The 17235-nt window shown below is 33.3% G+C and overlaps 3 protein-coding genes and 1 long non-coding RNA gene across 4 annotated transcripts; 2 read left to right on the top strand and 2 right to left on the bottom strand.

Annotated features, from left to right (window-relative positions):
- Positions 1–1375: 1375 nt before the first annotated feature.
- Positions 1376–3248, top strand: LOC112778732 (cytochrome P450 76A1). The gene is made up of 2 exons (XM_025823024.3): positions 1376–2341; positions 2480–3248. Exons 1-2 carry the CDS (start codon positions 1430–1432, stop codon positions 3116–3118), a joined length of 1551 nt encoding a protein of 516 aa, XP_025678809.1. The 5' UTR covers positions 1376–1429; the 3' UTR covers positions 3119–3248.
- A 768-nt stretch (positions 3249–4016) lies between these two features.
- LOC112776465 (non-structural maintenance of chromosomes element 4 homolog A) lies at positions 4017–6764 on the bottom strand. Its single transcript, XM_025820631.3, has 7 exons — positions 6393–6764; positions 6220–6300; positions 5831–6071; positions 5629–5722; positions 5105–5321; positions 4912–5003; positions 4017–4570 (listed from the first exon to the last, which is right to left on the bottom strand). Exons 1-7 carry the CDS (start codon positions 6577–6579, stop codon positions 4310–4312), a joined length of 1173 nt encoding a protein of 390 aa, XP_025676416.1. The 5' UTR covers positions 6580–6764; the 3' UTR covers positions 4017–4309.
- Positions 6765–10855: 4091 nt separating this feature from the next.
- Positions 10856–12389, top strand: LOC112777147 (uncharacterized). Its single transcript, XR_003190325.3, has 3 exons — positions 10856–11140; positions 11246–11344; positions 12072–12389. It is a non-coding gene; the product is annotated as an uncharacterized lncRNA (long non-coding RNA).
- A 3556-nt stretch (positions 12390–15945) lies between these two features.
- LOC112779100 (AP2/ERF and B3 domain-containing transcription factor At1g50680-like) lies at positions 15946–16977 on the bottom strand. The gene has a single exon (XM_025823354.2). The coding sequence runs from the start codon at positions 16975–16977 to the stop codon at positions 15946–15948; it is 1032 nt and encodes a 343-aa protein (XP_025679139.2).
- Positions 16978–17235: the final 258 nt, after the last annotated feature.

Raw genomic sequence — 17235 nt, 5'->3', positions numbered from 1 at the left:
ACACAATGATGGCGGAGGTGATGAACCAAAGCGTCGGAAACAGAACGAAAAACCAGAGCAAAGAAGCACTGTCGGAAGAGAAAGATAAGGAGGCTATGAACAAATGTTCATTGAAAAAAACTTTTAGGCTCTTGATACCATGTTAGAAACAAGAAACTGAGAGACTAATATGAAGAGTGTATTATTCAGTGTGTTGAAAGGTACAATATACAAGGAGTATTTATAGGTACTAAATGAATCAGAGTAATAAAGGCATAGAATCCTACAATTAATATACATATATACTATATAAATATAGACGATACTAATTAGTCTAAATTGATGCTAATGATTCTCTAACAAGTATATAATGTCCCCGTTAATTAAATAACAGGTTTGCCTCCATAATGCCCCCGTTAAAAATAAATATGCTCGAATAATAATAATAATAATTCAATTAACTAAAAATAAATGTAGTTTCTCAAATTAAAATAAGACTATTAGTATTTAATATATTTTTTAAAAATTTAATGGAATATATATATATATATATATATATATATATATATATATATATCGTACATTTATTTTATTATTTTATTTAATTTGGTTTTCGTCTTACATATAATAATTATTTTCCTTAAAGTGTTTTTACTATGAGTATTATAGAGTATCAATTTTGTAAATAATTACTTGATAGAAAAAGAAACATTATCTATATTTATATATAAAAAAATTGTAGTTATTAAATTTAAATTTTTGTCTATTTCGTAATTATTCTTCTGTTTCTTTCTATAATGTTATATTTTTTTGTAGATTCTTTAACTATTAAATTATAATGATATTATATAAAAAATAATTAATAAAATGTGAGTTAACGAACACAAGATGTCGGACAAGATCCTATAGTATTAACAATAAATATAAAACTATGTTATATATATGTACATCAAAATCAATTATTAGTATAAAATATATATTAAAATATAAATACATATTAAAAATAAATTAAACCACACGTATATTTATACATAAATATTTTAGTAACTAATTTTAGTGATTAATTTTAATGTACAAATAACATTTTTGATAAATATATTATATAATATTGCTAAAATATAGAAATAACAAAAAAATATTTTTAAATTAATATAACTTTTTATGTGTTAATTAAATTATTTAAAATATTGATGTTAACTTTTTGTTATTTTCGTCCCTAATACTAAAATTTTCTGGGTTTCACACTAAAATATAGGTTTATGTGCGTAATTAATCAAGTTAATATATAATAATTGAAATTATTTTAGACTTGATGGAGACGAATTTGTTTGATAGCGGAGGAAGCAACTACATAAGAGGAATATGCACATATTGAATCATATCATTCCTCAAAAATAATAATTAAAAAAAAAAAAAAAAGAAGCAAAACTGATAGAGTGGCATAGGCATCATGCATTACGAGGTTGTAGGATTGGTGGTAGCTATGTTAGTGTGGATGGGTTGTGCACTAATCAGAGAACGCAGGCACCGGAGATTGGAGGAGCTAAGGCAGCTTCCACCGGGACCAAGATGGTGGCCGGTGGTCGGCAACATCTTCCAACTAGGTTGGTCTTTGTCACCACACGAGTCTTTCGCAAAGCTGGCTCGACACCACGGTCCAATCATGACTCTCTGGTTAGGGTCCATGTGCACCGTGGTAGTCTCCTCCAGCGAGGCTGCATGTCATATGTTTAAAAACAATGATGTCATTCTCGCTGGTAGGAAAATCTACGAAGCTATGAGGGGTCCTTACGGATGTGAAGGCTCCCTCATAACCTCGCAGTACGGCCCGCACTGGCGCATGCTGAGGCGACTTAGCACAACAGAATTTTTCGCGACGAGTCGCTTAGATGCCATGCGGGCCGTGCGTGCAAAATGCATAAACCGCATGGTGCAGATCATAGAAGGTGCGGCTGGAGATGAATCCTCCGGCGGCGTTGAGGTGGGGAGATTGTTCTTCATGATGTCGTTCAACCTGATTGGGAACCTGATATTCTCGAAGGATTTGTTGGAGGGTGAGATGGAGAGAGGGGCGAGATTCTACGAGCATGCGGTGAAGGTGATGGAGTATGCAGGGAAGCCGAATGTGGCGGATTTCATGGGGGTGCTGAAGTGGGTTGATCCGCAGGGAATACGGCGGAGGACGCAGTATCACGTGGAAAAAGCATTCGAGATTGCTGGATGGTTCATTAAAGAGAGGATGGAGAGTGGGTGCGGAAGGGGAATGAGTAAAGATTTCTTGGATGTGCTTTTGGAGTTTCATGGAGATGCTGCCACTGGCCCTTACACTTTCTCTCCAAGAATCATCAACGTCGTCGTCTTTGTAAGTCCCAGCAATACCTGTTGAATTCTAGCTTGAATTCTAGCTGAACAAATATCATTAGTATTTTTAATAATAGTACTGTTCTTAGACTTTTTCCTAAAATAATACTATGTGCGTGGCTGGGGTGAGTGGTGACAGGAAATGTTTACGGCGGGGACAGACACAACAACGAGCACACTGGAGTGGGCAATGGCGGAGCTGTTGCACAACCCAAGAGCCCTGGAGAAGGTGCAGACGGAGCTGAGGACGAAGATTGGGCCCCACAGGAACATGGAAGAGAACGACATCGACCACCTTCCTTATCTGAAAGCAGTCATCAAAGAAACCCTGAGACTGCACCCACCTCTACCGTTCTTGGTCCCTCACATGGCGATGGACTCTTGCAAGCTGCAGGGCTACCACATCCCCAAGCACTCGCAAGTTCTGGTCAACGTTTGGGCCATTGGAAGGGACCCGAAGGCCTGGGACGCTCCATTGCTCTTCTGGCCTGAGAGGTTTATGCACATGGATCATGTGGATTTCAAGGGTCACCACTTTGAGTTCATACCCTTTGGCTCTGGTAGAAGAATGTGCCCTGCCATGCCACTTGCTTCTAGGGTGCTCCCACTCGCACTTGGATCTTTGTTGCATAAGTTTGACTGGGTTCTACCACGTGGCATGAATCCCCACGAGATGGACATGAGAGAGGGCTTCGGAATTACTCTCAGAAAAGCTCTTCCTTTGAAGGCCATACCACTCCCTCACTACTCTTCTACAAAACAGGGGACCTCAACATAATTTTATGGTGTGTTAAAAGAAACAATAAATCATGAAATTATCATATTCTGCAAAAGGGTTTATGTTATTCATGAAATTACATAATTAGAGAGAAAACACAAATTTAATCAAAGACACGTGTTATTAGATACTTCACTTTCCAAACTTCTGGCTGAGAAATTAAAAATGACTAAACCTAAACTGAAGAGAACTATTATTCTTTGGAACTTTGAAAGAATTTCTCATTGGATACATATATAGCATATCTTACTGTTAATGCATCATTAGAATCATCTAACCACATCAGCATACTCATCATAGTCCATAACATGGATAAGGAACTTTTAATTCCCAAAGCCTTTTCACTGAAAATCGTTGGAAGTTCTAGTGCAGCTAGCCAGCTATAGATACAGTTAGAGTTAGTACTCTGGCTCTTGTTGAAGCATGAGCATTCTATCAATGTGTATCACGATTGAAGACATGTACTTATTATTAATTTTTTTTTTTTTTTTGGGAAAAAAAATCTTCAAAAAAACATGAGTTGAAGCTAAATTATAGTATAGTTCTCTCGAATGTGTTGAATTGAAACTACGTTTGCATCCCTCATACCATGACACAAACACTTGGGTTTCAATGGCTTAGTTATTTAAACTAAATTAATTTAAGACTGACTAAATCCCTTGTTTAGATGCAAGCTTATGGTCGATTTTCCCATTTGCTATTTCGCTTTCTAAGGTTTTATAAAATTTTAACTATCAATTTTGGCCATTTATAGATATTACTGATTAAAATTAAAATTATATTATAATACAAAATGTATTCCCTTTTAGTAATTACATATCAAAATTGATTTCAACTAACATCACTCGAACAATATTCAATTTATCATAAACAATGCTAAATAAGTAAATTTGCACTATTTAACACCAACTCAATTTTAATTTATAGAATTAAGATAATTCTAAACTACCTGTTTGCAAAGTCTAATCTAACACATTAGTCACGTCTCAAGTACGTGTATTACTCCTAACAAATATAAGCAACGTCCATAAGAGGCAAGAGAAATTAAGCCACCGATCTAGGAACATTTACATCATATATATACTGCAAAAGCCAGTCTGATAGGTTGCTAGCAATTACATATCTATTGCACAAAAGAAAACAGACTCATGTACACACCATAAGTTGATCTAGTCCCAAACATGCTACTGCTTATGTAAGCTTACGCTTACACGTTCTGATGGCAGCTGCTCTGGAAGATTTTTCATCATCACATTCAGGAGATTCCTCTACCACACCTTCCTCCTGCACAACCAGCCCTCGGTTCCGAGAAAATTTCCTGATAGGTGTGACAGTTAGAGGATGTGGGGAACCATCATCAGAACCCATCTGTGGTTGAGAACCAACAACAGTGCAAAACTGAGTCCTATGAGGCATTAACTCCTTGCCCTCAGGCACCATATCCTTCATTAACTGTAAATAATGTTGACAAAAACAGAATTAACAAAAGAATATTGATGTAAATGATGTAGAGCATTGAGATGACAACAGAGATGTTCCTTCATGAACCATACTGCCAATCTGTCTAGAACGTTATGGTGTTTAATTTACTGTGCCATAAAATAACAAATCTTGCCATGAACCATTTCTTTGATCCCAATTTGGTATCTCGCATCTTTAAATTCAATTAACTTTGTTGTAAGGCATTGCTAAATAAAAAGAAACTAGCAATTGTAAACAAAGAAGTGGACAAAAAATCGCATCATATATGCACATTGAATTGCAAATTTACAAGTACTGGGACAAATTCATACCTTCCAATCTTGGAAATCAAGTCTGAACATGAAATGAGTGAAAGTGGCTTCTTTAGCTCTCAGAGAATCACCTGATGGAGCATTCCTAGGCACTGGAAAAGAAAACAAGTATTTTTGGTACAATCGTACAGATGACCCAGGAATACAATAAGAGCGCACAAATTTAGTTGAATATTATGGTAACATGTCTTACAAACGTAGTGTATGCGGTTTTCATCCACAGTGATCTGAGCCCGACCATCTTTGACTAAAAATGATAGGCTAAACAAGTTTTCAACAGTCTGAGCAAATGATGTTCTGTTCAGAATTAGACATTCAAGTTGAACGCGTCTCATTTTCGCCAAGATGTCAAACATTACTTTCATGTTTTGATCAGTATCAGATCTTTCCTTTTCTTGGGGCTGGACAACCTTTTTCAAACAAACAATAACTAGAAATCAGTGCCAAAATACTTGCAAGAATATGAAACATAGTTGAGCACCACATTTGCTTTCAATTTTTATAAACATTATGGAACACAGACAAAGTAAACAATAAAGACAGCCACACCCCTTTATAGCTAAATATGTACTAAGACGAGTAAACAAAAAATCCAACTATATAACAATCAGCATAATGAAAATTCATTAACAATGGATTTCGGATGCTTATCACATAAACATTCACAACACAGCAAACAAAAAAGGAATAGAAGCAAGGAAGTAAAACTCAGCCAACCTCTTGAGGCCTAGCCCTTTCAGATGTTGGCTTTGTTCTTTGTCTCTGAACTCCGATCTTGCGTTGCTTCAACTCCCTCTCCATGGGACCAAGCCTTTTAGAAAACACAACACAAAACAAAATCAGAAAAAAAAAAGGAGAAAGAAAGATAGAAAGAAACAAGAATAAAAAATATAAGAAGCCCTGCAAAAAGAAAACTCACATGGTGCAACAACCCTGAACCTTCATAAACATGGGGGACACAGCAAGACCAAGTTTTTTCCAGTCGATCGAGTTGCACTCCGGGTCTTGGATGGATGGTTGGCCATATTCCTTGATCAAACAGCCAACAAATTCAGCAGGGGTAATATTGTCATTCACCATAGACCTCACTGACATCACCAAACTGTTAGTCAACTCCAGCAGCGCCTCTGCATCTGCAACCTGCTCTCTCGGCTTCTGGACTTTAAGCCAAAATCGAAGATACAGTGTCAACTGTCACCAACTATTAACCAAACCCTAACTAAATCATCTTCAACATTCAGGGCAGATAATGAAAGCAGCTAAATAAGCAACATAACCACAAATAAGTAGATAAGATAAGAAGAATACCTTGATCGTGGAGCTTGTGGAACTCATTCAAGATGGAATCGAACTTGTCGGAATCGGTGTTCATCAAATCGTCCTTTTTCTCTGTTAGATTTGAAACGAGAGTGTCATTGAGAGGGAGAAAGAGAAAGAGGAAGAGAAGCTACCGTTAATTTGAATAATAATAAAAAAAATACCACTAATGAGAGTTTTGAGTTTGAAAAACTCGGAGCGTATGAACCGGCGACTTGCCGGATCTTGTTTCTGAGGGGACTCGGCCTCGTCGGCGCCCTCAGCAGCGGCGACGCGTTCTCTCTTGACAGTGCGAAGCTGGTCGGCGGCGGCGTCGCGTTGCCGCTTATTGGTGACTCGTTTTCCACCCATCGTCGAACAATTGAAGAACCCTAATTTGAGACGGAATTGCTGCGCTTGCGCCTTTGAAGAAAGAGAGGGGTTTGGGTTTTGAAGCGACAAGAAAATAAATTCAAATAAGGGAAAGCGAAAATCAGTCCCCTTGGTGTTTCAAACTAATAAGAAACGGAAATAAATAATGAGGGGAAATTTTTCCCGCTTGTGTGAAATTTTATAACCCTCCTAAACAAACCCTTCCCACTTCCCACGTATTTTACCTTTTTACAATTTTACTCCAAAACTTACGCCACACGCCTCATAACTTTGGGCCTTTTCTGGAAAATATTCTTCCCTAAGACCAAGGCCCGTATCATATATTATTTTGGGTAAATTACAAAAAACCCTCTTGAATTATTTAAATACTCAAATTTTATTATAAACAAAAATATCTTTAAATAATTTAAAAATATAACAAAATGTTCAACAAAAAATATATATTTTTAAAAAATATTTTAGAGATTAAATTTTGATATGATTTTTTATAAATATAATTAAAAAAATGAGATATTATTATTTTTAAAATTCGGTAATTTTTTTAGTATATATTTTTTTGTGATTTTTTAAAAGTATTATTAATTATTAACAAAAACTTTATAGAAAAAATTTTAAAAATAATAATATTTTTTTTAATCATGCTTGTAAAAAAATGGTATCAAAATTTAATCTCTAATGTATTTTTTAAGAGAGGAGTGTTAGAGGACCAAGAATTTGTGATGTGTAGTCATCAATTAGCCATCATCAGTGTTTTTAATGATGTGAGATGGCATCTAATGATGTAAAATTATTCGTTTTTCTTTTGATGGTTAGTGTTGACAAAATTTTAATAAAAATGCTGGCCCTAAACTTTTTCTTTCTAAAAATATATATTTACTATTGGGTATTTTTGTTGTGTTTTTTAAATTATTTGAAGGTATTTTTGCTTATAGTAAAATTCGAGTATATTTTTGCCAGCGTCTAAATAATTTGGGACATTTTTTGTAGCTAACCCTATTATTTTACTACACTATTCTCTCAATCTCTCGAAAATAGTTGAATATTCATCTCTTTTTCCATAACTTTTTCGAAAGATCATAAGATTTCCAATAAAAAATACTCTTTTCAAATTTTGATATTTAATTTTGTAAGACTAATTAGTCTTCCATTAATGATTTTTCTCCAGAACATATTTATGTAATAGATTAATCACTAATATATTTTTTATTTAATTTTTATAAGTAAAAATAATTTAAAATCACTAATATTTTCGGTTTTAAATGTATTTAAAAAAAATAATTAAAAAAAACTAAACAGTCATGATAATTATCCTCAAAAAGCAAGAAGATTCTCAACAAAAAAGAATATGTCAATTTTAGTTGACTCTTAACGGATAAATCAACTGTTTAACATATGATGTAAGCTTACTTTATTAACATAAAAAAATATTAATAAATAGACTAATTAGTCTTATAAAAACAAATATAAAAAACTAAAAAAAATTTAAAGACCTCATTGTCTTTCAAAATAATTATTAATAACCGTTTAAAATTTTTTCTGCTCAGAAATATATATTAGTATATGTTACGGCCTGGCCCAAGCAGTTTATGGGCCGGCCCGACCCGAGCAGCACCCGACCCGAACGGTCGAGGGTGAGACGCTCAGATTCCGACCCGAACACGCGTCCCTGACAGCTTTGCCACAGCTGTGCAAGGGAGGTCTCGAAGAAAGTGGATCTGTCCCTCTCTGACACGGTATATATGGGGAAGGACCTACCCTTCTCCCAAGGTACGTCACATCTCATTCTCCCCCTATTTCGCCAGCACACTCACTGACTAGAGCGTCGGAGTGTTTTTGCAGATGACGTCCCCCCTTTTCACGTGAAGAGCTCGGGATCCCGCCTACTCCAACCCGGTAGCCTACGACCAGACGAGATCACCCCCTCACTCAAGATACCTACCCGAACTGTCCGGTATCCGACCAACCGAACAGTATACAACTCTCCTCACCCAAAAAAGAAAAACTACTATTAGTCTATTAGTTAAAGACCAAAGAAAGAAAACCAATATATTAGTTGTTAAGAATATTAAAACTTCAAAATGCCAAGCTCACATTATAAGGGCTCATTTCAATTGTTTCTTAAAAAATGCTGAAAACAAAATTATTCTAAGTTTCATGTAAAGTTATCATAGTTAAATTTATATTTTGATGTACTGTAAAAAATATTTTATTGTTATTTTATTTCTTAATATATGCTGATGCGCAAATTTGTTTAAGAGACACTCAAAAAAATTATTTAACTTTTATTTTTACCAAAATAATATTTCAAAATATATACTAAATGGGATAAAGGAACTTTAATAATGAATTTTTTTTCTTTTATTTCTACAATATTCTCTAACTCGACAAATTAAGAACTAATCCGCCACGGTACTGAACTTCATTTAAAGATTTATCGTTGGTCAATATGTTGTTGCATGCACGAGACAGAATTCGCACCCCCAATACTTGTTTAAGTAGATTAGTAAATTAACTACTAAATCAACTTAAATTGGTTTTTAATAATGAAGTTATCAATAGATATATAAATATAAATGCATTAATTCTTTGAATTAGAAGCATACTTTTCTTTGATAAAAGGTTTAATTATTTTCGTGTGAAGTTGATAGCTAAAAAATATTAAATGATTTATAGATTTGTCTAAATTATCATTTAACTCATATGAAATCAAATGTATTTGAGTTTTCACCTTAATAAATTAAGGTGTTTGCTACAGTACGATGATAAATTTATATGTATCGATATGTTTAAAATATGACAAATAATAACAATCCATGTGGAATTTATTTTCCACATCAACATTTAATTTTTATTTTTTTAAATATATATTATATCACCACTTTTACTAATACACCCCTTTAACTAAATAAAAATAAAAAAATATTTTTATTTAATTTTATAAAAAGTCTTAAACATCTTTCTTTTATTTGATTAGACAAAAATATCCTTTTAAATTAACAAAATTTTAAAATTCAATTAATCCTAATTTTATAATTTCAAATAATTTAAACAATAAAACAAAAATATATTAAAAAAATAAAAAATCAAAATTTCTTCATATTCTCCAATTTCTCTAATCATTGGTGCCCCTCTCTAAACAAAACATATCAAAGAAACAAAAAATCAATCGTTCTTCATCTTCTCCAATTACCCCTTTAAAACAAAGCAGTGAAATTTTCAAACCAAAATCCTAGGTTCTTCGCCGCTGCCAGTGTTGCAGATTCTCAACTTATAGGTCTTTCTAGCCTTCATTGTGTACATGGGTTTGTCGGATCCGTCGCCCTTGGCGGTTTGGCCGTTGATGACAATGCCATCGGGCCTTCCGATGGAGCGGCCGCCGTCAAGGAAGCCTTGGAGAGTCTTGTGGCTCTTGGTGTATCAGTCACCGATGATGAACCAATACTCATCCTCAAGATCTGGTATGGAACTGGGATCAACAACCTGCTGAATACTCTCAGGCCACCGACTCCACCAGCAACTCTCTGAAGGCCAATGGTGGGGAAGTAGAAGTAGGAACCGATCTGGTCCTTCACCTGGAACTTGGTTTGGTTTGAGACTTTCACTGCTTTGTTTCAGAGGGGTAATTGGAGAAGATGAAGAACGATCGATTTTTTGATTCCTTGATATGTTTTGCTTAGAGGGGGCACGAATGATTAGAGAAATTGGAAAATATGAAGAAATTTTGATTTTTTATTTTTTAATATGTTTTTGTTTTATTGTTTAAATTATTTGGAACTATAAAATTAGAATTAATTGAATTCTAAAATTTCGTTAATTTAAAAGGATATTTTTGTCTAATCAAATAAAAGAAGGATGTTTAAGATTTTTTATAAAATTAAATAAAAAATATTTTTTATTTTTATTTAATTAAATGGGTGTATTAGTAAAAGTGGTGATATAATATATATTTAAAAAAACAAAAATTAAATGTTGATGTAGAAAATAAATTGCACGTGACTTGTTATTATTTGTCTATATTTTAAACGTATCGATACGTATGAATTTATCATCGTACCTAGGGCGGGGTGGCAGGAGTACCCGAACTCGCGGGTATCCGACCCGCCCAACCCGATCGGAGCGGGTTTAAACCCGACCCGGAGCGGGGCGAGTTTATGTCGGGGCGGGTAGTTGAGCGGGCCGGGCCGGGTTCGGGGTCAGGATAAACCCGCCCCTATCCGCCCCGGAGTGCATATATATATTTAGGGATTAGGTTTTTCTCTCTGTGCCTCCATCAGCTTCAGACACCATCTGGCCATAGTCCTCTTCTCCATTGCTCAGTCCCTCACCCCCTTGCCGTCGCTGCTCAGCCTTTCATTCCCTCGCCGTCGTTGCCCACTACTCGCTGTCGTTGCCCACTCCTTGCTGTCACCGCAGCTCCTCGTCGTCACCACTCAGCCCGCAGCTACTCGCCGTCGCCGCTCAGCGCACAGTTCCTCGCCATCGCCGCTTAGCCCGCAGCTCCAGCCTGCCGTCGCTGCTCAGTTTTTAGCTCCGTAAGACCGTAAGTTCCTCTCGCTCTTGTTCTCTCGTGCGCATTTTCTCTCTCTCCCTTTCTCTCCCTCTCCATCATATTGTGAGATCTAAGTTCTTTTTTGTTCTTCCACAGATTCATCTCTTGGTTGCCGTCGCTGTGAGCTTGGCCATCGCCATTACATGTGAGCCTGTCACCAGAGCCCCTTCTCTTTGTCTCTCTGAGTCTGTGACTGTAAGTTTTACAATTTTTTATTCAATTTTGTAAATGTATATGCTGAAGTGGGTATATATGTGTTTGATTGATAATTTTGTTGTAAATTTGTTGATTGAGAATTACTTTATTGATTGCAATTTGTTTGTGTCTCTACAGTAATTTTTCATTTTTCATTTTGATTGAGCATTTGAGACTTTGTGATTGTAATTTTGTTTTTATGTGTCTAATTGCAGTTTTTTAATTTTTTATTTTGAATGAGAATAAGAGACATTGTAATTACAATTTTGTTTATATGTGTTTGATTGCAGTTCTTTATTTTTCATTTTAAATTGTTATCGGCTCTAGTATTTTTCATGATATTGGCGTATTGCAACTAGTTATATATGTTAGATTGAGAATGAGGCTATCATATTCATGCTTTAGATCAACAGAACAATAAAAATTTAGTACTTCTGTAGTTTATACTAGTATTTACAATCTAATACTTACCTATGCTATAATGCTTCTTTGTAAAGTTTTCAAAGTGCTTCCAACTTTTACATTAGTAAAGATTCAAGAATTGAAGAATCTTGAAGAGGAAGCTAAGAGGAACCAATCCTTGAAATCTCTCTTGCTATCTCCTTCTGGTGACTTTGTGATTTCTTATTATGGAAATAAAGCAAGCTACTAATTAATTAACTTGTAAACTAAAACATATCTAGCAGTTTCCAAATGTGATTGTGTGTATATTTATTCATTCATTCAGATAGCTGTTTTTGAATTCAAGAGCAAGATGGTTGGGCTTTATTTCTCATTGAGTTCATATGAAAGATGCACTGACTTTACTTTCGGTCTGATAGAGTTTATGACAAGTTAAGGTCAGATGAGGAGAGCTTTAAGATTGTGATGATACCTCTTGATGAGTAAGAAGAATTCTTTAAGAAAGGATTGAAAAGTATGCCTTGATTGTCATTGTCTTTTGAGGACAAGAACGGTGAAAAATGATCAAAAATAAAGATCGAATACTCTTTTATATTAATGTTGTAATTTTTTTATAATGGTGTTAAATTTATAGTAATCAAACATTAGCTTTTTTTAATTTTAAGTTATTGACATTATATAAATCTTATGTTTGTATTTTAATTTATGCATGAATTTTAAGTTTTTGTCTTAATTTATATATGAATATGTAACAATTAAAATGTTATATAATTTTTACAAGGGCGGGTAGGGGCGGGGCGGGTACCCGCGGGTAATGATGGGGCGGGTAGTATATGAGTAACAGGACGGCGGGACGGGGTCGGGTAGGGCAAAAACCCGCCCCTACCCGCCCCACTGCCACCCCTAGCTTTATGTAAATTTTAGAAACGCTTCCTAATTTTTTATAGACCTTACAATTTAAGAATATTATAATATCTCACATTTTCATATTTTGAGCTGCATGGTTAATAAAAAAATATTTATTTTAAGAGTAAAATTATAAAAAAATAAATGTATTTATAATGAAAATAATGTGATTAAGTGTAATTTAGTTAGATGTGATTAAAAAATAATTGAATATTTTGCCCAATAAAAAATTGATATTATTGACAATCAATGTTATGACAATCACAATCAATACATCATTATTATTGTTTACACAAGCAGCATCCATTGGACAAATAAGGTTTTTGTTTATGTGAGACACAACACAAAAATTATTATTTATTTGTGATGAGAAGTAAATTGGTGTGCTATATGTGATGAGAAGTAAATTGGTGTGCTATAATATTTATAGTAACAACATTATATTGGTAGTGTTAGAATTTAGAATTTGGAAAAATAAGAATAATAAAAATTAGTTGGTGGGAAGATGATAGTTGCATAGCAAATTTAGTTTGTGTCATTTTTTATTTTGTTTCAGTGGTTTATTAAATTATTAACAGAGCGGTGGTGGTTTTTGTGTGAACTCTGACGTGAATTCATAAAAAACCAAAGATTTTTTTGGCTCATTCAATTAATTCGTTTGATTCAAAATGAACTATGTTAAATGTTTCGGTGACTTCTATGTTCTACAGAACCTATTTTATTATTATCTTTGTTGAGTCAGTTCTAGAGACGTATTATTGTGTGCTTCTATTTGGTAATTCTTTTATGTAAATTTTAGAAACGTTTTCTAATTTTCTATAGACTTTACAATTTAAGAATATTATAATATTTCACGTTTTCATATTTTGAGCTGCATGGTTAATAAAAAAATTATTTATTTATTTATAAAAAATTACATTATTTTAAGAGTAAAATTATAAAAAAATAAATTTATTTATAATGAAAATAATGTGATTAAGTGTAATTTAGTTAGATGTGATTAAAAAATAATTGAATATTATGTCTAATAAAAAATTGATATTATTGACAATTAATGTTATGACAATCACAATCAATGCATCATTATTATTGTTTACACAAGCAGCAGCCATTGGACAAATTAGGTTTTTGTTTATGTGAGACATAACACAATAATTCGTATTTATTTGTAATGAGAAGTAAATTGGTGTGCTACAATATTTATAGTGACAACATTGGTAATGTATTAGAATTTAGAATTTGAAAAACTAAGAATAATAAAAATTAGTTGGTGATAAGATGAGGTGAGAAGATGACAGTTGGATAACAAATTTAGTTTGTGTCATTTTTATTTTGTTTCTGTGGTTTATTAAATTATTAACAGAGTGGTGGTGGTCTTTGTGTGAACTCTGACGTGAATTCATAAAAAATCAAAGATTTTTTTGGTTCATTCAATCAATTCTTTTGATTCAAAATGGACTATGTTAAATGTTTTGGTGACTTCTATGTTCCACAGAACCTATTTCATTATTATCTTTGTTGAGTCAGCTCTAAAGACGTATTATTATGTACTTCTATTTGGTAATTCTTTTATGTAAATTTTAGAAACGCTTTCTAATTTTCTATAGACTTTACAATTTAAGAATATTATAATATCTCATGTTTTCATATTTTGAGCTGCATGGTTAATAAAAAAATTATTTATTTATTTATAAAAAATTACAGAGTAAAATTATAAAAAAAATAAATTTATTTATAATGAAAATAATGTGATTACGTGTAATTTAATTAGATGTGATTAAAAAATAATTGAATATTATGCCTAATAAAAAATTGATATTATTGACAATCAATGTTATGACAATCACAATCAATGCATCATTATTATTGTTTACAGAAGCAGCAGCCATTGGACAAATAAGGTTTTTGTTTATGTGAGACCCAACACAATAATTTGTATTTATTTATTCAATCCGCTACGTTACCAACAATATTTCTGCCAATTTCTGCCAACTTTTATTTATAACTGTATTTAATGGAAGTATCTTTGTGGATGTGTCTAATAAAAATGTCTTTTTTATTACTGTGTTTAATAAAAGTGTCTTTATAGATATATTTTTTGAATGTGTCTCTTTATATATGTGTTTAAAATATAATAATTAATTATTGTTGGTAATAAGTTGGCAGATAATATGTTGATACCCTATACTTTTTCTTATTTGTCATGAGAAGTAAATGGGTGTGCTACAATATTTATAGTGACAACATTGCTAATGTGTTAGAATTTAGAATTTGGAAAAATAAGAATAATAAAAATTAGTTGGTGATAAGATGAGGTGGGAAGATGACAGTTGGATAGCAAATTTAGTTTGTATCATTTTTTATTTTGTTTAAGTGGTTTATTAAATTATTAACAGAGCGGTGGTGGTCTTTGTGTGAACTCTGACGTGAATTCATAAAAAACCAAAGATTTTTTTTGCTCATTCAATCAATTCTTTTGATTCAAAATGGACTATGTTAAATATTTCGGTGACTTCTATTACCTATTTTATTATTATCTTTGTTGAGTCAGTTCTAGAGACGTATTATTGTGTGCTTCTATTTGGTAATTCTTTTATGTAAATTTTAGAAATACTTTCTAATTTTCTATAGACTTTACAATTTAAGAATATTATAATATCTCACGTCTTCATATTTTGAGCTGCATGGTTAATAAAAAAATTATTTATTTATTTATAAAAAATTACATTATTTTAAGAGTAAAATTATAAAAAAATAAATTTATTTATAATGAAAATAATATGATTAAGTGTAATTTAGTTAGATGTGATTAAAAAATAATTGAATATTATGCCCAATAAAAAATTGATATTATTGACAATCAATGTTATGACAATCACAATCAATGCATCATTATTATTGTTTACATAAGCAGCAACCATTGGACAAATCAGGTTTTTGTTTATACGAGACACAACACAATAATTCGTATTTATTTGTGATGAGAAGTAAATTGGTGACTCCTACCGTAGCAAACACCATAAATTAAATAACCTCCAAACAATCACTAAAAGTAAAAGCAGATTTATCTTTCTAAAAACGATAAAAATAATTTAGTTTACATGGGTAAGAACTATAGCATCTCCAACTAACCGGCTGCTTTCTTTTGGTTTTGGATTGCTTTCCTAAAGAGTAAGAATGGATTCAAGAAGCAATTCTCATTGGAGATGCACATCCTCCTCAGCATTATTGTATATATACATGATAGGTAATTAGTATATATTTTTTTAACATTTTAATTAACACTAATTATTTCAGTTGATAGATACGCCAAATAGCTTCACACCTTTGTGTGGTGGATTCAACTCCATTCCATCAACATTATTATTATTATTATTGCTCCCTACTACTTTATGTTCTTCTTCTTCTTCTCTGTCTTCATCTTCTTCTTCCATATCTTCTACAACTACTTCACTGCAAGCTAACCTAGTAGTACTCTTCCCAATTACCTCTCGTTTTGTGGTCTCAACATTTTCCGTATTATTATAAATCACATCGATCAACCCAAACAGACGGTGCTGATGAACTTCATTATTCACAGGCTCGCACATGTAAAATGCAATGACGTCTTTAGCCTTGAGTTTCTTGTCCTTCACGAAACGGTTCCACCCTCTCGTGAACACATAACTCTGGCTACTCTTCCAATAGCAGTACCTGAATTTCCACGATCTCATCAACTTATCGTAAAACATAACCTCCACATCAACGCCGCTGCCGCCGCCGCCGCCGAATTCCCCTGCTTCCATTGCATTATTATTATTATTGTTATTTCCATCAACAAAGGGCAAATACGTAACTGCATGTTTCTTTGGAATAACAAGCCTGTTCAGTTTCCCAACGTCGCTGGGCGTTAATTCTTTCTGAAACAGTTGCGTGCAAGAAAACTGTTCTCCTCCTCGAATCTTGATGCGCGTATTATGGGAATAAATTGTTCCTGTGGCTTCTTCTTTATGGGTTTGATTTTGAAGAAATGATGTAAATTTGGAGGGATATGTACCGTCTCTGATCATGGTAAGAACAGTTTCCGTGCTGTAATAGCTCTGGAAATAAGGCTCCTGAACGGTTTGATCGTTCCACGGGAAGTTTCTGTGGCTTTCGCCGCTTCTTAGCTTGATGGTGGCGCTGTCGTAAGCCATGGCGGCTTCTCTTTCCGTCTTGAATGTTCCCAGCCATATTCTCTGGTGGTTTGCGTATATTTGTGCTCCCCAATGCCCGTTTTGCTGAGGAACAACGCCTTTGAACTTCTGAAACCCTGCGTTCTCTTCGTACCTCAAACGTTTCCCCATTATTTCTTTATTATTATTAGAAGGTGATGAACACGTTTCAGAGTTATTATTTGGCATCATCATTCTATGTTGTTCTTGATGAATTATGATCATCACTCTTGATGATAACTAGGATAATATATTATTTTTCTTCTTATTGTTGTGTCTACTGTCTTGATGAATTTCGAGTTATTGAACTGAAATTCAGTATGACAACAATGGACAAGAGGATGGGACAACTAATAATGTGATATGATAAATAGAAAAAGTTAACAGAAA

The sequence above is a fragment of the Arachis hypogaea genome, chromosome 19, assembly GCF_003086295.3.
Source record: "Arachis hypogaea cultivar Tifrunner chromosome 19, arahy.Tifrunner.gnm2.J5K5, whole genome shotgun sequence".
Classification (NCBI taxonomy): Eukaryota; Viridiplantae; Streptophyta; class Magnoliopsida; order Fabales; family Fabaceae; genus Arachis; species Arachis hypogaea.
The sequence above is the reverse complement of the archived record's forward strand: the minus strand, read 5'-3'. Positions and strand labels throughout refer to the sequence as shown.